Here is a 23,603-nt window from a genome sequence, read left to right as displayed (position 1 = left end):
AATTTCTCATTAATTACTTATGATCATATAACTACATTGTATAACACAAAAAAAAGTAAGCACAATTCTTATTTTACAGTTCAAATTTACATTTGTTTTTTTATTTATAATATTTATCAGTAATTATTAGAATAATTTTATTAATGCTATTGTTGCTATTATAAATGTTAAGGAGCTTGTTACTGATATTATGTCTATTATTACTATTAGTTCTATTATGGATGAGCAGGAGGAGGTAATTATTGTCCCTAAGCATGATGAGGAGGTTAGTTTTACTATGGAATTTAAGGAGCTTGCTAAGGCATTTAGTTGTGCATAGGCTACTAAAGTTAGCTATGTTGTTAAATTGGTTACTTAAGAGTTTAGTTTGGTTAATTATTTGAATGTGGCTATTGGTGTAGCTAGTTCTATTAATTGATTTACTACTAAGGCTATTGCTGTTGTTACTATTAATATTAGTTAGCTTATGGGTTTGGTACAGGAGGTTAATTTTAGTGATGTTATTATTGAATTTAATGTTATTGATCATGAGGGCGTGGTACACCATTCATAGGTGCTTATTATATTTGCTACTATGATTTTTACTATTATTATTAGGCAAATATTTGCTAAATCTTAGGCTTCTTTATCTTAGAGTTATCTAATAACTTAGTTTTTCCATTCTTCAAGATATCAATATCAATTATCTAATCAGGTGGAAGAGTTCTGCATAGCTTAACAAGATTTTTTTCATAATCATAAACTATTTAATTTTTTTAAGAAATAAGTTAGTTACTTTAAATATTAAAAACATGATATATGAGAATAAAAGAGAATATATCAATATCAATAAATGAATAAAGAAATATTAAAAAACACTATTTAAACTCAGTTGACTAATAAATAAATATCTCAACTTAGCATAGAAAATTTATAAATTAATATATCCAAAATTTGAAAATTTATGATCATTAAATAAATAATTTGCTAAAAATATATTTTCTATCTGCTTACTGATATTTAGGATATCTGAATTTGTAATGTTTTAGTTCTTTCTTTTGATATATTCCTTCTTCAATTCTAATAAAATTTCATAGTTATCAACCAATATCCTATTTATCTATTTTTTAATTATAAAAATATTTTTTTATCCATCTAGCATTTTCATATAATACTTCATCTTTTGTTTTCTAATGCTTAGGAGGATGCAGTTTAACGATTTTCTTTGCTTCTTGCATTAACTCTTCATGAGATAATTTAGGCATTCTTTAAGGTTTAATAGGTTCTTCTTAAACTATTTAGGGATTTTGTTATGAACTAGTTTAAATATTGCTTATTGGTGCCGGAGTTTGTTAAATTGGAGTTGGCTATCCTTGCTAATACTAATAATTATGCTAAGGTTAAGTTGCTTATTATTGCTGTGTTGTGCTTGGATTATATGGTAGTTATGGCTACTACTATTGTTATGGATTTTATACCTATTATTATTATTATTAAATCTATTGGGGATGTTCAATCATTTATGATGTAAGAGCAATATGTATCAATATTAAATTAATTAATTTTTAAAGTAATTTTTTGTTATTAAATAATAAGCAACTTCTCCCGCTTTTATTAAATAAAACAAATTTATATATGAGGTAAGCATCTAACACACATAAATAAAGCTGATAAAAATAAATAAAGAAATAAATTCTAATTATTTTAAATTTAAAATATTTCGTTTTATAAATAGTTCTATTTCAATTTAAACTAAATTCTATTAACAACTAACTATAAACAAATAAAATATATTCACTTTCCACCCTTCATGTATCTTAAATATTTTTTCCCCTTATTAGAGTTTAAAAATTCTTCTTTTCTTTTTTCGTAAGCTTCAGTCTACTCTTTAACATATTAAGCATAATTTTCTTTAATCCATAACTTTTTTTCAAGCAATTCTTCTTTATCCTCCTCATTCAAACCCTAATAAATTAAATTTTTTTGTTAAATACTCTCAATAATTTAATTCTCATTTACTTCCCATCTGTAATCTTTTATTTTCAACAATTACATAGTTAAAATTTCTTAATCTTCACGAGTGTATTCTTTTTTTTATATGTTGTACCTAACAACCCATCTTTTTAAAAATTGCAAAGAATTAGTTAATCCAAAAGAAGCCAATTTAACAAAATTTACCTAATTTTTTTGTACAAATATTTGCAGATGAAATAAGGCAATAAAGTAACTCTAATAATAAGAATCTCCTAAATCTTTATTTTAGATTAACCTCCTTATATCACTATTCTCTATAATAATTCTTGCTTTATTTCTTCTTTTTTCTATCATAATTACTAAAATAAGTTTTTTATAACACAATTTATTTTTACTCTTTCAGGTTATTCTCTGTGCAAATTATTTACATCTTATTTAAATTTATCTGTTTTTTATACACTTCTAATAGCAGTTTCATAGGCATTATTTCTTGCTAAGTATTAGAAAAAAGATAAAAACAGTAAAGTGCAAATGATAACCACAAAGGGGTTAGTTTGAGGAGCATAAACTGCTTTATAATAATTGTAATAATGATAATATTCTCCTTTAGAAGGATTGGCTAAATAGCTATCGTAACTTTGTCTAACATTTTCATCTTTCAAAACTTCATAAGCCTTAGTGATCAACCTAATTATTTCAAATTAAAATGTTTAACCATTTAAAATTTAATATCCTTTTACTAATATTGAGCATGAGTATCAATTCCTTTATGAAGATTTCTATCAGGATGAAATTCCTTTGATTGTTTCCTAAACGCTACTCTTATCTCTTCAGGTGTAGCTGAACTAATTATTAAATCAGCAATTATCTTAAAAAACAGAAACCAATTCAAAAATATTTACCTAGATATCCCTAAAATATCATAACAATTCTTATCTCCACAATAAACATTAGCTACTCCACTTATGACTAACTAAATTTAAATAGCGCTAATTATTACTAAAAAAAGAGTTTTCATCTCTTCAACCAAAATTATTATTAGTTAAATTAATTTATCAAAATTTAAAATTTATATTAACAATCGATCAGAAGTAAGTATTAAAGATATTTTCGATCAAATAAATATTTAAGTAAAATTTATGTAAACAAATTACAAAATAAAAAATAATATTCTATCCAAAGATATATTTGAATAAAACTTAGGTTAAATTTAAATTATTTTATTTTTATGATTCATTTAAAATTTAAAACGAATTTCATTAATTTTAACTTGATTTTTCTTCTTTCTTTTTATCTATTTATCAGATAGTTGTCTCTTCTTTAACTCCTTACTAAGACAGTGTGGCAAATATTATCTGATACCCATGAGATTCTAATTCCTTTTAAAATAAAAAAATTAAAATATAAATTATATACCTTACAAGTAAAATACCTAAATGAATTCTCTCTCTCTACTTTGATTATAGGTTTCTGGTACAAAAGCTATGCAATTACCTCCTTATCCAGCTCCAGTAATTTTAGCAGCTATTTCGTATTTCATGCAAATGCTATTATTTTTAAAAAAATATTATTAGAATTTAAAAACAGAGAAAAATGATCATGCCTCATGATGTCTTCAATAGAGCTGTGACTCAAATCAAGAAGTCTTAATAAACTTTGGTTAATTCTTATGAGATTTTCAAATTAACTTTTATCAAAATTATTTTGATTAAATACTTTGATTATGTTATCTGTCACATCTCCTATCATATCAATAGTTTATTTTCCTATTTTTCCTATGGATTCATCATCATAGATTTCTCTTACTCTACCTACTGCTTTCTTAGTGCTTTTTTCAACTTAACTATCAATTAAAAAAATTTTGTAAGGTAGTTTACCTATCTGTAAGCTATTTGTATAATTTTTATTGAAGACCAGTAGATTTCCATAAGTTGCAATATAGTTATCTATACCAGATGGAGTTCCATGATAAATTTTTTCAAAGTTAAATGCTATTTTGTTGACAAATTTTAAATACCCTTCACTTAACTCTTTAACCTCAAGTAAGTGCATAAACATTTTCTATATGTAAAAATTGTTTATATTTGGAAAATATATATTTGCACGTTTATATAATTTACTGTTAAAGATGCAGATAGTGCTGTAAAGTAACTGGCTGAAGAACCCAAACCCTTTGAAATAGGAAGAGTAGAGTGTAAATTTATTTTAATAAGATTGTTTTTAGATATTTTTTAATCAAAAGCATTGATAGTATCTTCAATACTTTTATCTCTCCCGTAGATTTCCATGAAAACACTTAAAAATAAGTATGACAAAATCAAATCTTTTTCTTCTACCAATGGAAATTATTTTTACAAAGTAGAAAAATCAATTTCCTCCTTTAGTGTAATGAGGTATTCAAGTAATTATTTCAACTAAATATCTGTCTTTAGAAAAAGTAGTTGTTGTTTTTATCATAATATTATAGAAAAAAATGGATATTTACAATTTAAATTAGGCTTCTAGAGTCTTGATTATTTTCAATTATAAATGTATGATCGATAGATGAATCATTCTACTTTTTGCTCAAAGTCAATTTACAATATGTTCTCAAATCCAACGCCATGACTAGTGCATTTTTATAATATACCACTGAATGTTCCCCGCTTATTATAGCTTTACCAGGTGCTGAATAATAAAATATTAAATCTTTATTGCCTTCCATATTGTAATTTATACTTTTAATATTTTTTTATCTTAAAATTGAAATTTATTAATAATATTTTTAATTGGTAAGTAATATCTTACAAATTACGAATCATTGAATACTTGTTTCTTTTATTATTTCATAAAAGTGTATACCCTATTTTATAATCGAATACAATATAAAAATCCAACAAAAATGTTTTTTTTAATAGAGATTTGGCTCTAGATAAGATTTCTCTGCATACATAGCATGTTTAGACAACCGTATTGCATATTAGAAGTGTTTAAAGCAAAGATGGACTCTATATGTACATTTATACATTCATTTTAATTATTCTTTAATCATTAAAAGAAATATCTAAAGCTTGATTTTAATAAATGTTTTAGATATTGCAAAATCCTTAATAAACAAAATATTTATTTATTAATCAAAATAGCTTGTAATAAAAAATTATCTTCAATTAATCTTCTAAATAATTTCAAGAAGAAAAAGAAAAATCTTTAAATTACATAAAAAAAATTATTAAAAGGTATAAAAAAGATAAGTAAAAATGGCTCGTTTGTGGTGGACATTAGACCCTTCTAAATACTACTTAAAGCAAATTTCTTCTGGTGGCAGAAATGAAATTTTATTCACTGTCCTTGGTAATAAATAAAATAAATTATAGCGCAACAAATATAACATTTTATTTTAATAAATCAAAACACTCTTACTTATTTCATTTACATTTTTGATTGATTATTTTGCATATATGCTAAATTTCATTTAAAATTATTAGGTGTTACCGCTGCTTACTGGTATTTTGGAAATAAAAGATGTGAACATTATTGGAGAAGATAAATCGATAACTGCCAATCATGGAGCAGAGCATAAAATATTAACGGCAACAATTTAACTGTTAAGCAATACTTCTGAAAAGTTTCAGCAATATTAATGAAGCATAAACAATATTTTTAATAAGAATAAAAGTATGAATCACTAATAGATATAAGTTTTTATATAACTAAATAAGGCATATAACAGCTTTTAATAAGAAGAGTGAATACATCTATGAGAAATATGTATGATAGATTTATCTTATGATTCTATTTGTGTATACTTCTTATAACTTTTTACTAATTTACATTCCATCTATCTATCTTCAACAATCTCAATTAGAGAAAAATAAAATAAAATAACAATAATTTTAATTTTTAATGAATAGAATTTTATATATTTCAGTTAATTTATAAAGTAATTATGATTTTGGCATGATATATATTAATAACTTATTAAAATATTTTTGGATTATTATATTTCATTAAATATTAAGTAAGACCTTTCTTATCTAGATATTTTATTCGCAAAATCTATATACTTAACTATATAAATATATCTATCTACGTTTTATGATTTTATAAAGATAGAAATATGATAATAGGGTAATGAAATATATTTGAAACAAATAAATACTAATATCATTTTAACTTTTATAAACCTATTATCTAATAAACAAATTTTATAGACAAAAAAACACAAAAATTGTGGTTTAAGTAATCAAGCAAGCAAACGAATTAAAAACATTTTATTTATTTATTTGGATATAAGAAAACTAATTTATAGAATATTCTCTTTTAATCTTATTATCAAACTCTTGTTGTTTATTAGATTAATTGATTGATTCAAACAGATTCATTTTTAAGGGGATACTCTAAGTTGAGGTAATCAGCAATTGCACGCTCTTTAATTAAGCTGTGCTACAAATCTAATTTAATTTTACTAAGAGACTTTTTATTTAACCAATTACAGAAATCGATCATAAGATAAACAGCAAAGTTTTGATCAAAGTTTGGAACATATTTTGGCAAGTATTTTAATATGAAAAATTCTGCTACAATACAAATATACTAAGGAGGCTCTATTTAAGTGAAAAAAGTGTTTTTTGAAGTGGTATTTGGAATGTTATTGCTACTGTTAGCATTTGATTAATTGTTGCTGCTGTTTTGGTTATTATTGCTAAAATTATTTCCATTAACATTGTTAGTACTATTATTTCCGTTTGGGTTACTAATATCTTTATTACTTGCTTAAGGACTACTTTCTTCTTAATCATCTTGTCTCTTAAGAATAATTTCGATGTTAGAATTTAAATTTCTCTTTTTAAAATCTTCAATTATGACATAACCAAAATCATTAAGGCATTCTCTAAGAGCTCTGAAAAATATACAAATTGTTCTATAAAGCCTTTAATTGACTAACTTGCAGAGACACCATAAATAAATACTCATCACATAATCAATAGGAGTGTCTTAGTTGATTTCTTCTCTAAATTACTTTTAATGAATTTTCTTTATAATTTAGCAAAGAGGATGCTACTCAACCTTCAAATTGTTACAATTTTTATAAGTAGGAAAGCAGCTCTAGTATTCTTCACAGCTTCCTTTTCCATCTTTAATGTATTCTAAAATTTTTAAATCGCTTTCAAATACCATTTTCTAGTATATTGCGGTCATATCATCTACTTTTTTTTCCTTAGCTTCTTCATTTTTCATAATTGGTTCATCCTTTTTGTTTATTATAAATAATTTTAAGAAAATTCAATAAAGCAAAGCTAGTTTTTTTTAAACTCATATTTCGTGAAAAAATTGAATTGGAAGGAAATATTTTAATATTTAGCAATTCTTTATTTTTAAAATAATTACATTATTTCTTCTTGGACGACCTCTTCTGTTATTATTACAAGCTGAATTCAAAGTACCTTCTGGCATTTTACCATCATGTTTAGTCTTGATGTGAGTGTAAAGTGCTGGATATGAAAGATATGATTTACCACAACCGCAATGATAATCTCTTTTATGATCTTTTTTCGATTTACGATTACCTTCGCTCTTGTTGAAAGTGCTAACACCAAATTCTGAAGGATTTTCAGTATGATCATCTTTATTTGCATTTTTTTAATCCTTGTTGGTATTTTTATCTTCAAGATTTTAAGCTTTTTGCAAATCTTATTTCACTTTATAAAATTCATTTATTGATTCTGTTGGGACATCATTAATGTTTATATTTGTACTCATTCCTACTTATTTTTGAGTTTATAAATCGAAAACTAACTTTTTAAATTATAGGTTATCTATTTAATCTATTTTATTTTGTTTGCTTGTAATTTTTAAATGCCTTATTTTTATAATAAATACTCTTTCTAATTTATTCTTCAAATAACTAATACTACTTTTATTTCAAACAAAGAGATAATGAAAACTTAAATTTATCTTTTCTTTTAATACTTATAATCTTCGCAATCAATTTAACTTATAAATTAATTATGTCAAATGTATTATCAATAATTTAAAGAAAGAATATTTATTTATACTGGCATCTGTCTAGTTTTTTAAAATTTTAAATTACTAAAAAATTATAAATATTCTCATAAAAAATTACTTAAAAATATAAAAATGTTTTTATATAATAAAATCGAATATTTTATTCTTTGTGTAAAATTAAAATACGATTTATTATAATAATTGATAACTATTTTTTCAATCTTTTAGCGGGTTTTTCAAAACTAGTTCTTATTTTCATAATTTGAATCTGTCTTTTTAAAAATTTTATTAAATGACTCAAAAAAATTTAACATACTGAAAATTTTTATCTTCTTTTAGTAATTGTAAATACGATGAATTTTAATGTTCATTTTTTTTATATTTTAAGAGTTTTATGATAACTTAAAAATTTAGCTTCTCAATATAAAATTGTCAAATTTTTCTAAGTTTTTGAAAAAAAAAAAGTAGATCTAAATTAAATAGCAAGCTAAATCTAAAAAAATAAATAAATTGGCAATCCAGTAAAATTTCTATAAAGAAATTTGATTAGGATGTACAGAAGAATAATTTATAAACAATTAAAAGAATAATGTGTGGAAAAAGAAAATTAAATATTGAAGTTCTTATGATAAAATAATAAAAAATTATATCTTAAATTATTGTTTTGGTTAGTTGTGTATTATAGATATTTAATAAAATTGACATTTAAGACATTAAATAAATTTATTTGTTTATAGATAGATTTCATACACTGTGTACATAATTTAAATAGCTTTGTTTTGTTATCCTCATCAGAGGTTTATTTGAATTTTCACTTACAAATGTGATTAATCTTCTTCTTTTAACAAGAGTTAATGCTGATTGTATATTGTCTAAATTTATAAATTTAAAAGAATTAGAATTAATATGAAATATCTAGTTTTACTTTATAAAAGGTAGAGATAAATCAAGAGATTAAGTATTATTGTTGGAATTTGTGCCAAGGGAGAGTTTATTTATATGTTTAACTTTGATAGAATATTGTTTAGGGTTGTTTAAGCCTTCGTAACTTCATTATTTTTCAGGTAAAAAGCAACTGTATTTAATCCAAACGAAATAGCTGCATTAGAAAAGCTTATTTCTGATTTATTTACACCTGAAATATTCCTGTGCATCATATCAACAGAATCCAAATAATTAGTGTCAATATTTATTAATTTAATTGCCTAATTTTTTATTTGAATGTTGTGAAAAAAATAATACGTTAGAATTTAGATTACCTCTTCAGGTTAATTGAGGTTCATATAGCACTCTAATTAATAATTTATACAGCAGGATTTATTTTGAACACTAATATAATCTAATTTATATGCCTTTTGGCTATAAATAAGAGCTTAGTTATATTCTTGTCGACAGAGATGAGTGTAAGCCTTGTTTGTTTAAATTAATATTCACAATCTTACTTTATAAAAACAATTCAATTTACAATATAAGTAAGGAGAGATTGATGCATTCGTTGTCTTTGAGAAAAAATAGAGTCTTTTAAATTTAAAAATTACCTTTTAATTTATAAAAATTTTTTATACTATTTTTTTTTAAGATTTTTATTTTGTTATACTGTTCAGTTAAGTCTTCATTTGAAGTTGTCTTTTTATCACCTATTTTGAAATTAAAACTGATAAATCATTTAATTATTATTAAATAAATTAATTTACTGTCGACATAAATAAAATATTTTGTATCATTCTTAATTTGAGCATTGATTTTTTCTATTTTTCCTTCAATCAAGTGCAGAGCGTTTTTAAAGCACCTATTTTTAAGAAGATTAATTGAATATTTATGTGAATTAATCTAAAACTATGTGAATACTTTAATGCTAAATCTAGTTTTTCTTAAAGCTGCTTATCAATATAATATATCTTATTTTATGGTTTATTTCTTTAGAATGCTTGTATACGTGCTTCATCACTGTCATTGTCATTTTACAAGCAGATTACTTTATCTTGATTGCATAACGAGAATCTTTTAAAATAATTCTTAGACGAGTGCTCCTCTTAAATTGTATCTTCTTTCAAGTTTGTCTTGCTGTTCTTTCTCATAGCCTGATGAACATCCGTCTAGTAGGAGTATTTTATATCTTGTGTATCAAATTAATCCATATATATGCCGCATTCGCTCTTTATTACAAAATATATGTCAATCTATCAAATTCTTCGTGCAGCTGAAGTAGCTAATAAGGATAGATGTTAATTAATTTTTAACTTTTTATTAACAATGAAGAAGAAGAAGAAATTATATTTTTTATGTATGCTCGTTCATGATATTAATTTTTATTTTGAATTTACTTATTTATTTGTTTATTAATTTGTTAAAATTGTTAAATTTAAAGAATAGATTTCAATATTAAAGAAAAGATAAATAAGTTAGAAATAATTCTAGGTACATTTGTGAAATTTTTGGAAAGAATTTCATGATACTAGCAAATCTAAATTTCTCCAAGACGATACCATATGCTATAACTAGAAGTTCTTTACTCTGAAGCTTAACTTAAATAATAGTAAGCTTTTTCATATTTCTTCATTTCGAAGAGTGCCTATTTTTCAATAAAAAAATAGTATCTTTGTCTCATATTATTATTATATTAGTAATTACTAATCCTAAATTGTAATAGAGGTGATTCATTTTAGACAGGATATTCTTTTCAAGTAATTATATTTATCTAACGTTATTTGGGAATAATTCACATTTTTTAGAGTTTTGTTTATTGCTGAAATCGTGTGCAAGTTATATTGCTTTATTGAAATAAAAAACTGCCATTGAACTCTTTTTCATCCTCAAATGAGCACAACCAATATTATTCAATTAAAACACCTAGTAGATCTAGAAATATTTGTAATATTCATCAGAATTTGCTAACAGTTGGGCATCTAAGACACAGGTAGGGGATATTAATTTAAATACTTTTTGAAAGTTCTATTCATAGTAAGCCTTTTATTTTTTATGTAAATAATAAGAAATTTATTCATCAAGGTAAACAATTTACAATTTGAGCTTTAGTATAATTAAATAAAGAAAGAGCGTGTAAGTGAATAATAGAGCATAGCTTGGGATGATAAGATGGGGATGTTTCGCTATTGCTAGTTAAAACAGTGACAAATTTTATAAGATACTTTTAGCTCTATTTAATGTGCTTTCTAGCCATTTTATGATCACCTAGCTAAGCTGATAATTATGCTTTAATCATTCCTAAATAAAATTGCTATTCATATTTGCAAGTATTATCTGGATATTCTAAGCTATGGATTTGATTACCCAAAATAACTGAAACATAATAGCTTCTATTTTATAATTTAAAAAACATTTGCAATCAATCAGTAAGAAAACCATTTTAATTTACTTTTACTTTTTTATGTCTTTAGGATCTTTAATTTCTTTAAGCTGTTTTTAAGTCTTAAAAGTATTTAGGATTTAAATCACGAGAGTAAAGTGTTTTTGCTATAGAGCCAATTCCTAAAAGTGAATAATAAAATTGTTTATTTTTAAATAAATCTTTTAATCTGAAAAAAGCAAAGATTTTTACTAATAGGAGAAGTTTAGCTTTTACAATTGCAAAATTATCTTCTTCTTTCTTCTCTTTATAAATCTTTAGTAAAACATCAAATGCCTTTTCAAATTTTCCAATATTAAGTAAAATAACAGAGTAATTGTATCTTAATATCGTATCATCCTCCTTCTATTTAATATAATTTATAATTAGTACAACTTGAAACAAACAAATCTTCTACTTAATAAGATAAAATTTTATTTCCTTTAAAAGCAATCTAAAATTTTATTTATTAAAGACAAACTTTATTGAAATATTACTTTCGAGTTACTAGAAACTTCATCATTGTTTGCTGTTTATTTACCAGTACCTTTACATTTATATATAAAGTAGATGTCAATATAGCATAAAACCAAATTATAAGTAACAAAGATCATTCAAAGTTTGTTTTAATATTTTTATTAACATTTAAACTAAAATCAGATCTAAAATAAATAAATATTTTATCCTCTAACACATTCCTTTCATAAATTTAACTTCTTATTTAAACTCTCTAAACAAATTGTGCTGATATTTGCTTTTTTAATTCTCATAAATTACTTTTTTTATTATTTTTATTGGCTGCAGATATCTGTTTTTCTTTCTCATTGATTTTCATCATGTCTTAAATGAGCTCATCTAAAAATAATCAATTAAAAAAAGAAATAAGTATCACATATTGCTAACTCAATTATATTATGTTAATATTATCTTAATCATTAACTAATTCTATATTACGCAACTAAGACAATAATTAAACATCACTCATTTTGCCATCTAATTTCGAATATTGACAAAATAAAATGTTTTCTTGAACCCTAATGCACTATGATTCATTTTGTTATTGCTTCAAGTTCTTTACTTTTTGCATCTTCCTATATTTATTTTTTATATTTGTTCAAATAACTACATTCCGTATTAATGATTGAAAGCAAATCAGAGAATTAGAACAAAATTTATTTTTAAGATAATTTTTTAATATTTTTAAGAAAAAGGGTGCTGCTGCTGTTTGATATTTAATATTGTATGTTTTTCTATTATTCTATAAGGAATTATCTATTATGCTAAATGCTTTATTACGCTAATGCACTATCGAATTCACCGTTTTGATAGTGATCATATGCCTAAATTGCTAAAGATTATGACGATTCTACTTCCAACTCCTTTTACATGTATTTTTCTTTATAAATGCTTTTTTTTCCTTTTTGTATTTTTAATTTAAATACTTTATATTATTAAATCTCTTGATAAATTTTTTTTCTCTTCTTTTTCCTTTTATCTTTTTTACTTATTCTTAATAATATTGAGTTAAAATATACAATTCTAATTTAATAAATTTAGTTAATTCAAAAAAGAATATCCTAAATTTTTACAAGACACTTCTAATTTCCAAGCAATTTATTCATTTTTATATTATATTTTCACCAAATAAATTAATTATTGCTCTTAAAGTATTTTAAATTAACTCTCTATCAAATAAATATATCTTAAAAGTAATTAAAAAAAATAAATTATACTTCAATCAAGATTTTCAATATTTTATATCTCCAAAGTAGATCTAAAAATTAATTACTGATTGTATCTGTTTATAACATTATAAATGCACAATAAGAGCAACTAATGATATACTAATAAGTTTCAAGCTTTAAATTAAATTTGTGGAGTTTATTTTTATCAGTTTTTTTTATTTAATTTTTTCAGATTTATTTTTTTAAAACTAAATAATTTTTATTTCTAAATAGAAGTTAAAAAAATTATAATAGGATTTATCAACACACAAAAAATAAATTTGATTTTATCAAGCAATGTATCTGTTATCTCTTTAAAAGTTATAATTAAGATTTTCTACTCTCTTCTATTCTATATTTTAATCACACAAAAATAAACTTCTATTTAAAATGAAAAAAAATGAAGTTTGTTGCAAGATAACATATTTATCTAAGCAAATATATCTATATATATATATCCATCTGTAATCTGTAAGCAAAAAGAAATGTGAAAAACTAATTAAGAGATCCCAAAAAGAATATTAAACAATTATATAAAATAGGAAACTATAATAATAAATAAATTATATAATTCTAAAATTAGCTTATTAATTTTTAAGTTTTCTCAATCAACGTATTACTCTCTTCCATCTAAATATTTAACCATGTAAGGGCCTTCGAGGTGGTAACCAAGCTTTCTATAATAATGACGAGTACCAACACCAGCAATAACAGCCAATTTTATAGAACCGTGTTCATCTCTTGATATTCTTTCGGCTTCTTCCATTAACATAGTACCATAACCCTATTTTATTAGTTAGATTAATATAAAAGCAATATTTAATTGATGAAATACTTGATGCTAGAATTTTTAGGGATTTCTTGAGTGAATTGGCACAATTGAGCCATAAACGTGTAATTCTCTTACAATTGAGCAACTTTTAATTAAAATAAATTTAAAAAAAAAACCATTTAAAAATATTATATATACTTTCCAGTTAATTCAGGTCTAAAAGTTGAAGCTCCACATTTTCTAAGTCTAAGCAGACCTACCAATGTATCTTAGATGGGATCTTCATATGCGAGGAAAGATTCCCAACCATCGTTAGCAAAGTAGTCTCTTCTTATAAATTCGATTTACTCAGGCTTAATTTTGAAGTGAACTTCCTTAATACCTACTTCACGAGTTCTTACATCTCTGCATGGAATGTTCATGTCTCTCATTTTTTACAAAGCCAACTCTCTTAAATTACCATTATCTACACCACTTGTAACAAGAGGCATAGGAATATCTCTTTATATTCTGTAAACTCTAGTCCATGGAGGAACCAAAGCTAACAATTTAGCTACAATTTCTACCAATGCATCTATTTATATTTATTTATTTAATAATCTAACAACTACAAATAAATTCAATTTACTGGGATTATAGTTTCTGTATTTTCCATTTTTCCAAAGCTCGTATAAACCTGTGCCACGAATAACCAAAGTGGGATAAATCTTCAAACCGTCAGTACGGAAATCAGGATTTTCAAAGAATTCTTTAAATGATTCGAGATCTCTCTCAATACCTGTTTAATTTAATATTTTTACATTTAAAATTTATAAAATTATTAGTAAAATTACCCATATTTGGAAGATCAGGCATTAAATGTGAAACTACTTTGAAGCCTGCATCCTTGGAAAGTCTAAAGCATTTTTTGACGGCTTCAATTGTATGACCTCTATTAGTATCTCTTGCAACGTCTTCATAAATTGATTAGACACCAACCTCAATACGGGTGCATCCATATAGAAGCATGTCAGAAAGATGAGGTTAATAACAAAAATCAGGTCTTGTTTCAATAGTAATACCAATACATTTAGCTCTACTTTCATCAGAAAATTTAATTGCTTCAGCAACATTGTGAGATCTATGACCACTCAAGGCATCGTGCAAGTTACGAATGAAATAATCTCTATAGCTTGCATCTAATGACATAAATGTACCACCCATAATAATGAATTCTACTTTATCAACATCATGACCTAATTTCTTTAATTATTCTACACGATCTCTAGTTTAAATGTAGGGATTATATCTATATTTTATTAAATAATTTAGACTTAGTATTAAAATATTTTATTCAATTTAATTTAAGGTATATGCTTGATGATTCTTTCTACTTTTACAAACCATTCAATAAAAAAAAATTAAGAAATTTCTTGGGATTAATCTGAAAACTCTTTCTATGCAAATAACTTTTACAACATAGACACTATATATTTTTCTATTGAATGATAATTAAATTCTCTTACCTAGCTCTAATAGCTCTCATAGAAGTAGGTTCATAACCAGTGTAACTCTATGTGGAATATTCAAAATCAGAGTCAGGACCCTTTTCAATAATAAAATTTACATTAATTTTGATTAAATCCTATTTAAAGATTGCTAAAATCTTGCATTTTCATTTTTTTTCTTTCCAAATAAATGATCAATTTTTTCGCTCTTTGCTATTTAAAGTTTAAGAATAAATAATTACTCCTGGACAGTAAACACAAATATTTCCTGTAGTGGCTATATGAGGACATCTATGTGGCTTACACATGACAGCAACGACAGCAATACCACTAGCAGTTCTTACTGGCTTTACTTTCAAAATAGGAATTAAAGTATTCTTATATTTTTCAGGGATGGCTGCAATAATGTCAACAATTTTAGGAGTACCGCTTAATTTATTCTTTCTAGAGAGTTCACTCTTAACCTATTTTAGTTAAATAAGGTGTTTACCTTTCTGAATTGAATTAAACCTAAAAAGTATAGCTAAATCTTCATATTTAATATACCTTGGTTAAATTAATTTTTTCATTCTTTTCATATGCATTGATTAATTCGGAGACAATTTCTGAGATAGTCTTTAAAACTGCTACGGGATCATCGCCACTAATTTTACCAGGCTTCTTCTACTTTTCAATAGTAGCCTTATTTTCTATTTTATCTTTATTAGGCATTTAAATACAATCTATCTATCTATTAGTTATATTCTAAGTAAAAATACTATATTTATTATTAATAAATCTGCTTAACAAAAATGATGAACTTAATGTTAATCTAATCAAATGAAATCAATTATTAATTTCTTATTGATTTATGTTCTTTTAATTTTAGTATATCCTTATTTTATATATATATAATCTCTATAAAGTGTTTAATTCAATTACAAATATAAATTGTATTCACATAGCAATTATAAAGTTAATCATTCATTGATTAATAGACGATATAATAAGAATGTATTTATTACAATTCTAATCTAATTAAAATATTCGCTGTACATAGATATTATTTTTTGTTTATTAACCCAAAAGAATTATTATAATGCATTTCGTAATTTATTGCATTTTTAAATGGTCTCTTCCAAAAATATTTCTTCTTAATAGAAAAATTAAATTTATTTTCAAATTTTTTTAGGATAAAAGAGATTTAATTTAGTTTATTTCTAAAATCAGTTTTTATTGAATGATATTAAAAAAGCTATCATCACATAAAAAGAATGGCATTTCGCTTAGGTTTGCTTGATTGGATAAAAATTGTTTTAAAAATATAAAATATAAAATAATAATTTTCATATTAATATCAATAATTATTTATTTATTTATTTTGAATAAATTAAAATATAATTTTTTAAAAATGAATTTTACATTTTATAAATTTAAAAAAACGAGCTATTAATTTTTAAAATAATAAAATATTTAAAAATTATTTAACATTTTTTAGTTATTAAATTTCATAAAATCAATCACATTTGCAGGATAAAAAAACAAATAATTCATTCATATTATTCCAGATTCAACTAAATCGACTGATTTTTTATCTTCTACTATAAAATCTTCAAATTGATGATTAATTGAAGTATTAAATATACTTTTAATATCAACTGTTTTATCTTATTTTGCTTTGATCGAGAACTCATCATTTATTAAAGGAATACTAATATTGTGGTGATTTCTATGAGTGTAGCTAGTAACATGGGCTTCATATTTATCACTATCTTTAATAACACTTAAACTTTTAAGTTACCCATCAGACTTTTATTTAACTAAACTTAAATCTATAAGCTTTGACTTTTTTTAATTTTAATCAGCTTCAGCAAAACATGCTGATTATTCATATTAACTACATTCAAAATTTCCTATAGCATCTTTTAGCTAGCTTTTATTTGAAATACTATTGTTTTCTACTGATTTCATAATTTATTTTAAGTTCTAATCAGCTCTTTCTAAAAACTTCGAATAAACTTTCGATTGAATTGTATTTATCTGCTTTTACTATTCTTGAGATAAATCTTTATTGGTTTATTAATTTTTACTGGTTTAAGAATTTCTCACAGACTTAAATGAGCTATTAACTTCATTAAATTTATCAATTTTAGATTAAGAAACTATACTATCTTCTTATTCATATAAGCTTTAATTTCTTGGGAAGTTTAAGTTTGCAATTTGAGATAGAGAACTATCTTAATTCTTTTTTAATTCTATTTACAATATATCTTAAAATTTAAATAAAGGTATTTTAGTGTAGCATCCTATCCTAAAAATGTTGAGCCAACTTTTTCTAATTAAAAAAAATAAACTAATAAAATGATCTTAAAAAAGTGAAAAATTACTTTAAATGAATAGTTTTTTAGCTACCATATTTTATGTGTTCTTTTGTTGTTTAGTTCGTATAAACTAAATAGAGGTGAAATAAAAATAAATTAACTGTAAATAAAGAAGCAATAAACAGATATATAATAGCTATGAAACTAGGAATATTTTATGCTATACTATGACTTATGTCTTCTGAGCCAAATATTAAAATAGAATTCATAACTATTGAAATAACCAAAGCAGCGTTTAGCCAGAGTATGAAAAAAAAGAATGTACTTTTTTATAAAAATTGTTTTAATTTTTGTTCTATTTTTATTTAATTACCTATAATTTCTTTTGGCTATGCATATATTAAGCCATGGACAATGATGATCTAAAAGTTCAAAACAACAATCACAAATTGGACAGTGACTTGATCTTGGAGGTCTATAAATTTAACCTTAGATAATTATTAATTTATCTTCAATTATATTAAACATTTATTTTATAATTTACATGTTTCACAATATTTTATGTTTTCAAAAAATTTTCCAGTTATGACTAGTATTTCTTTATCAGGAAAAATCTGAATTATTCATATTATTTTAATTACTAATTACTTTTGAAATGCTTATTAATTTACCTTTTGTGGTATTAATATCTCATCTATTTTATCTTTTATCTATTTTTAAATGTAAAAAGTATAAAAATAATATATTTTCCTCATTTTCCATTTTCTTTCGTTTTGAAAAAATAATTGTATATGTATTTTATTGCATTTTAATTTAAGGGTAAAATATTTTTCTTTAACTAAAAAAGTTATTTATTTAAAATATTTGTTACTTTTGAGGGTATAATTCCAGGATTTTTAAATAGCAACGTCAAATAATTGAAAAAGCACATAATTATAACAGCTATATAAATATATAGTGTGGTATATTATCCTTTTTAAATATCAACCTAATTTTTATTAAAACGCTTGTTATTCTAACACAATATCGTAATAAATAAGAATAACTACCCTTATTGGATAAGAAAAGGTGATGATCACTGGGATTAGTATCAAAAAAAAGCATAATGTAGGTTGATATATTTTTTTTGAAAAGCAAATTAGATTTGATTTACAAAAAATATTAAACCTATTTACAAATAGCTAGCTCATTTTAACTTCAATAAATGGCGTTATTTTTGACTAAGTTTAAAGATAATTGATTAAACCGCTGATATGAACCTTATAATTTACTTACGGAATGCCTATAGTTACTCATTTTAGAGTTATTTATAGTTTACTCTAAATAACTTTATATATTATTTTATTGTTCATTTTCAGCAATAATGATATTATTCTGTCTGCTTTAAACTATTTTTTGCTAATTAATATCACAGGAGTTTTATGGAATAGTGCTCTTATTTAAAGGAAAAATGCGATTGTTTTTTAGCATGGCAGGCAATAAAAACTGAAGCCTTTTAAAATGATTAATATAAAAATTAAATATATTTAAATTTAATGATTAAATAATTATTTGCAAGATATTGACTTTAAATATCAAAAATCAATGGATTTTATCTATTTATTTTAAATTAAAATAGAATTCGTAAAAATATTTGATTTATAAATAACTTTTTTTTCTATCATTTAAACTATTGTTTATCTAAAATGGCTTTTGATTATTTTACTTTAACCTTAATTTGATTGTTGATATTTTAAATTTTAAAAAAAGATCAAATTCAATTTTTTTATTTTTGTTAAAATATTTTTTTAGAGCTGTTGGTAGGAATTATTTTAAATTTATGAGATAAAAATATATTAATAAATAAATAAGAAAGTTTTGTTTAATAATTATTTGTAGCTATTAAAATTAGAACTAATTAATAGCCATCAATTATCAAAAAATTGCAATAAAAATATTAAATAGTCAATTTTAAAAAAAGTATTATAAAATTAAAATTATCTGCATGAAATGAAGATTTATTTTTAATTACAGTTATTTCTTATAAAATTTAAATAGTTTTTGAGTTGTATTATTTAAAATAAATTTTCCTTGAAACATGTGTTTAAATTTTATTCTAAAATGTTTAGTACTAAATTTAATTTTTATCCTTCGATTAATGATCTTTATTTGTACTCTGAGTAGATTAGATTGTAAAAAAAGAAAGAAAAATTTGGCGATATTATTATCAGCTACTACTACTTGTTTACATTTTAATAGATTTGCGGGTGATCAATTTAATGAAGAAAAAATTTTGGGATTATAATTTTTGTGAACAAATAAGGAGTTTATTGAGAAATTAGAATTGCAAAAAAGTTAATATTATTTTGTAAATAACTATAAAAGAATAGGCGGAATTAGGAAACTTTCTATTTGTATTAATTAGATTAATAAAATAAGTAAGAGAGGGGCATGCGTCTATTGAGTTAAAAGATAAGATAAGAATTTTGAATATCGCTTTAAAAACTAAAATTTATAATAAATTATATATGTTTTAGAGGGAAAAATACTAAATATTGCATCAAATGAATTTTTTCAATATTTGGTTATTTATTTAATGCAAAAAAGTAAAATTAAAATTTGATTTAATAATAGCAGTTCTATAAGAAAAATTAAAGAAAGAAGAAATATTTAGTTCTAAAGAGATTTTTAAAAAGGGAGCATACAAATATTCTTCTATGATACCTGAAGACTCTAAAGTATGCAGTTAGTTTGTAGGCTATTTAATATTTACTTTTTTTTGTGAAATGCGAATATATCAAATAGGGTGAAAAATAGCTTTAAAGCAGTCAACGCAAAAGAAAGCCAAAGTATTTAGTTTTTTTACTCACAAGCAATTATAAGAACCACTAAATTTATCAGATGACAAATTTTTCAGAATGAAAAATGAATTAATTTCCAATAAATATTAATAGGGTGATTGAGGAAGCATCAAAAAATTAAAAGATGAAGAAGACAGTGGCTAAATCTTAGTAAAAATAGAAAAGCAAGTAAGAGATTAAGATGAAAATCATTTTAAACTTACTAAAATTCTCTCTTTTCTCGATTTTGATTATAATTTTTTAGCTTTTTTATCTTAAATTAGCATAAATTTAATTCTAACTTATAAATTTATTAGATAGATTATATCACGCGAGCAGCTCGTGTAAAATGAGGAAGTTAACATAGGATAGCAAAAGACTTACGAAATAACCAACTACCAAGCAGATTTTATGAAAATGTTTAAAAAATATAACTTAGGAACACTTGAAACGGAATTATAGCAATAATTAAATAAAAAAAAACCTATGGTTAGCTCAAGTTTTCACTAAATCTACTTGGGTACAGTTCAAAGTATTTTAAATGAAAGGTTGAAATAGCAATAATAGGCTGGTGTAGCAAAGCCAATAGAGGAAAAGTAGCCATAAAATGACAATGCGGATTAATTATTTGAAAATATCAAAAAAAAGCATAAAACATTAGAAAAAGTTCAAGAGTTCTTATTCAAAAGTTATGACCATCAAGAAGAAAATCTAGAAAAAGTATTTATTAAATATATTGAAAATTATTTTAAAGGTTGATTTTTGTGTATAGAAATTGCTAATAAAACATAAAATGTTAGTGAATTTTAATTTTAATAAAGCTTTAAAAACCTAAGAGATAATTTATATAAGCTTATTTATCTTTAAGGGATATTAATATTCCTCTTTAAAGAATATAAAAATTGATATCCTATAGATAAAAATCACAAATTAAACAAATTAAAAAATTAGATTTCAATATAAAAAACTCTATTTCTTTAAGTATTGATAAAATTCATCACTATTTTTGTTTTTTTATTAATTTATTTGATCACAAAAATAGCTAATATATTATAATATATTTAAACAATAGATAGATAGTAACCTAAAAGATATGAAGCCAGATACAATGTGTAAGATAGTCGATGACATAATCATAAAAAATCCTACCAACCAAAACACAAAGCAGCAAAAATCCCTAAATAATGCTCCAAACGGGTTAAATATATCAACATCAGAGCAGAAAGTAATTATTTAAGACTACTTTTCATATAAAAATAAACCTATTGTGTATAATTAATAGCTAAAGAAAAAGCTGATTGGCCTCGAAGGAGGGCTAGATAAAGTATTTTAGGAATTAGAGAATCATATTTCTGAATAAAAAGTTAACAAAAGAGATTATTTCAATAAGCAATTGTTAAAATTCGATTTACAAAATCCAGATATTATTATAGATGTAAAATAATTTAATTTTTGTTTATTAATTTAATAAAATTTTTAAAAATCATTCTTTAATTGAGAAAAAAAATTTTCTGTTAAAGATTTTTTTGAAGATAAAATATTTATAGGAATAACTAACTTATTTAAAATTCTTTTTAACAATTAAAATTAATTCTAGCAAAATGGATAGATTCCTAATTCACAAGAAAAAATGGTATTAATTTAAGAGTTTTTATAAAACGGCAATACGTACGACATGTAAATCTTTACTTTTGTTACTTTAATATTTATAAATATTTATATATATAATATATGAAAAAGATATAAAGTTCCAACTTAAAAACCGCAGCAGGTATAGCAAAATGTATAAATTTAGCAATAATCATAAAATAAAACTCTTCTAGGAGCCTAAAAACCTTTTATAGTAAAAAACCTTGATAATATCAAATTTCAAAATGGTAACGAAATGATTGCAAATGATTAGACTGTTAACTAAAAACCATTTAATTAATAGAAAGATATTCAAACTAATAATAATATCAACACAAACTTTCAATTTAATCCTGCAGATAAAGGAAATCAAAGTTTTGTAAGTTTAGCCAATCCATTTCCAAATAGCCTACCAGTTAATTCAAATTAAGATTATAACAATGCTTAATAGAATTAGTCGTTTTAAAACTAACCTAATTGCTAGGATTTAGATATATTTGAAAAGAATGTAGGTGATAATATACCTGTACCATCTTTCTAATAAAAAACACCTCCAAATTAATAATAAATAAATTCTTAGCAAAAAGGAGAAGCAGTTAATTAAAAATTTTCTTTTATGAGCAATAATCCTGCTACTTAAACTTTTCTAAATCAACTTTAAATATTTTAATAAAATCGGAAAAATAATCTTACCAAAAATCTTACTCCTCAGCAAGCTTAAGAGTAAGTTATTTCTAAATTCACCTCGAATTAATCGTAGAATATAATTACTTCAAACAGCAATTTAGAAAGTAAAAATTACAATTCAAAAAATAATTAACCAAATTTAACTTAATAAAGTGTAAAGTTAACTCAGCCTTCTCAGTAATCGCTGAGTAGTAACACTATACAGTAAAATTAATCCAAGTAATACTCTATATAGAAAAATATTAACTCTAATACAAATCTGAATTTAAACATTTTTCAAGATTAACAAGCTAAGATCTAAAATATTACTGATTACCCTCCTATTAACCAATTTAAAAATAACAATGCTAGTAATATTAATGGCGCTATCAATACCATAAATAATGCCAATAACAACAACACTCTTTAATCCCCTGCTGATTTTTTAAATATGACTAAAAAGAGCTCAGGTTTGTAATCATCTGGATCTTCCTTGTAAACATCCCAGCAACAGCAATAGCAGTAACTACAATAGCAACAGTAACAACAATAACAACAACAACAACAATAATAATAAATAAAATAACTGGTTCCTAATATGACATTTCCGAACCCTTTTTCTACTTCTAACTCACATTAAAATAAATTAATTCCAAATTAAAATACAAATTTAAGTTAATAGCATCAATAGCTAATACAATCTAGTTAAAAGAATGGTTAACAACAAAATTAATAAAAAAGTTTCTAAAGATCTCAAAATCATAGCAATCAAAGTTAAAATAGTTAAATCCAAAATATAATTTAAAAATAATCTCACTCAAATATTTATTCTGTAAGCCAAAATCATAACGACGATAATTTACTCCAAAACGAGCAACAACAATTAAATAATTAATTTTCAAAATAGGTATTTTAATCTGAT

General features: G+C 23.3%; 8 protein-coding genes across 8 annotated transcripts; 1 reads left to right on the top strand and 7 right to left on the bottom strand. All coding sequences in view use genetic code 6, as the record gives it.

Annotated features, from left to right (window-relative positions):
* Positions 1-116: 116 nt before the first annotated feature.
* Positions 117-1,652, bottom strand: TTHERM_00637690 (hypothetical protein; the record flags this gene model as incomplete). Its single annotated transcript, XM_001032430.2, has 3 exons — positions 1,155-1,652; positions 994-1,099; positions 117-742 (listed from the first exon to the last, which is right to left on the bottom strand). Exons 1-3 carry the CDS (start codon positions 1,497-1,499, stop codon positions 117-119), a joined length of 1,077 nt encoding a protein of 358 aa, XP_001032430.1. The 5' UTR covers positions 1,500-1,652.
* A 121-nt stretch (positions 1,653-1,773) lies between these two features.
* TTHERM_00637689 (DnaJ family C protein) lies at positions 1,774-2,971 on the bottom strand (the record flags this gene model as incomplete). The annotated part of the gene is made up of 6 exons (XM_001471457.2): positions 1,774-1,944; positions 1,999-2,098; positions 2,158-2,300; positions 2,349-2,640; positions 2,694-2,798; positions 2,856-2,971. 6 exons carry the CDS (start codon positions 2,969-2,971, stop codon positions 1,774-1,776), a joined length of 927 nt encoding a protein of 308 aa, XP_001471507.2.
* A 283-nt stretch (positions 2,972-3,254) lies between these two features.
* TTHERM_00637680 (mevalonate kinase) lies at positions 3,255-4,657 on the bottom strand (the record flags this gene model as incomplete). Its single annotated transcript, XM_001032429.3, has 5 exons — positions 3,255-3,332; positions 3,386-3,500; positions 3,557-4,014; positions 4,074-4,379; positions 4,439-4,657. 5 exons carry the CDS (start codon positions 4,655-4,657, stop codon positions 3,255-3,257), a joined length of 1,176 nt encoding a protein of 391 aa, XP_001032429.3.
* A 532-nt stretch (positions 4,658-5,189) lies between these two features.
* On the top strand, positions 5,190-5,554 carry TTHERM_00637670 (transmembrane protein, putative; the record flags this gene model as incomplete). Its single annotated transcript, XM_001032428.3, has 2 exons — positions 5,190-5,283; positions 5,418-5,554. 2 exons carry the CDS (start codon positions 5,190-5,192, stop codon positions 5,552-5,554), a joined length of 231 nt encoding a protein of 76 aa, XP_001032428.1.
* A 746-nt stretch (positions 5,555-6,300) lies between these two features.
* Positions 6,301-7,692, bottom strand: TTHERM_00637668 (hypothetical protein; the record flags this gene model as incomplete). Its single annotated transcript, XM_001471455.1, has 2 exons — positions 6,301-7,182; positions 7,321-7,692. 2 exons carry the CDS (start codon positions 7,690-7,692, stop codon positions 6,301-6,303), a joined length of 1,254 nt encoding a protein of 417 aa, XP_001471505.1.
* Positions 7,693-8,682: 990 nt separating this feature from the next.
* Positions 8,683-12,672, bottom strand: TTHERM_00637660 (tetratricopeptide repeat protein; the record flags this gene model as incomplete). The annotated part of the gene is made up of 16 exons (XM_001032427.3): positions 8,683-8,810; positions 8,864-9,143; positions 9,198-9,347; positions 9,404-9,476; positions 9,536-9,575; positions 9,633-9,727; positions 9,787-10,094; positions 10,361-10,510; positions 10,570-10,905; positions 10,961-11,255; positions 11,315-11,427; positions 11,498-11,650; positions 11,782-11,831; positions 12,062-12,139; positions 12,239-12,375; positions 12,581-12,672. The coding sequence occupies 16 exons, from the start codon at positions 12,670-12,672 to the stop codon at positions 8,683-8,685; spliced, it is 2,478 nt and encodes an 825-aa protein (XP_001032427.3).
* A 940-nt stretch (positions 12,673-13,612) lies between these two features.
* Positions 13,613-15,978, bottom strand: TTHERM_00637650 (ELP3 family histone acetyltransferase; the record flags this gene model as incomplete). The annotated part of the gene is made up of 8 exons (XM_001032426.3): positions 13,613-13,792; positions 13,844-13,925; positions 13,979-14,354; positions 14,409-14,558; positions 14,614-15,068; positions 15,286-15,365; positions 15,510-15,731; positions 15,814-15,978. 8 exons carry the CDS (start codon positions 15,976-15,978, stop codon positions 13,613-13,615), a joined length of 1,710 nt encoding a protein of 569 aa, XP_001032426.3.
* A 672-nt stretch (positions 15,979-16,650) lies between these two features.
* Positions 16,651-20,303, bottom strand: TTHERM_00637640 (DHHC zinc finger protein). The gene is made up of 9 exons (XM_001032425.2): positions 20,271-20,303; positions 18,843-19,059; positions 18,617-18,787; positions 18,439-18,555; positions 18,239-18,277; positions 18,112-18,181; positions 17,941-18,055; positions 17,634-17,891; positions 16,651-17,581 (listed from the first exon to the last, which is right to left on the bottom strand). The coding sequence occupies exons 2-9, from the start codon at positions 19,035-19,037 to the stop codon at positions 16,801-16,803; spliced, it is 1,746 nt and encodes a 581-aa protein (XP_001032425.2). The 5' UTR covers positions 19,038-19,059; positions 20,271-20,303; the 3' UTR covers positions 16,651-16,800.
* Positions 20,304-23,603: the final 3,300 nt, after the last annotated feature.

This window comes from Tetrahymena thermophila, assembly GCF_000189635.1.
Source record: "Tetrahymena thermophila SB210 genomic scaffold scf_8254528, whole genome shotgun sequence".
Classification (NCBI taxonomy): Eukaryota; Ciliophora; class Oligohymenophorea; order Hymenostomatida; family Tetrahymenidae; genus Tetrahymena; species Tetrahymena thermophila.
Note: the sequence above shows the minus strand (reverse complement) of the source record. Positions and strands in the feature narration are given on the sequence as shown.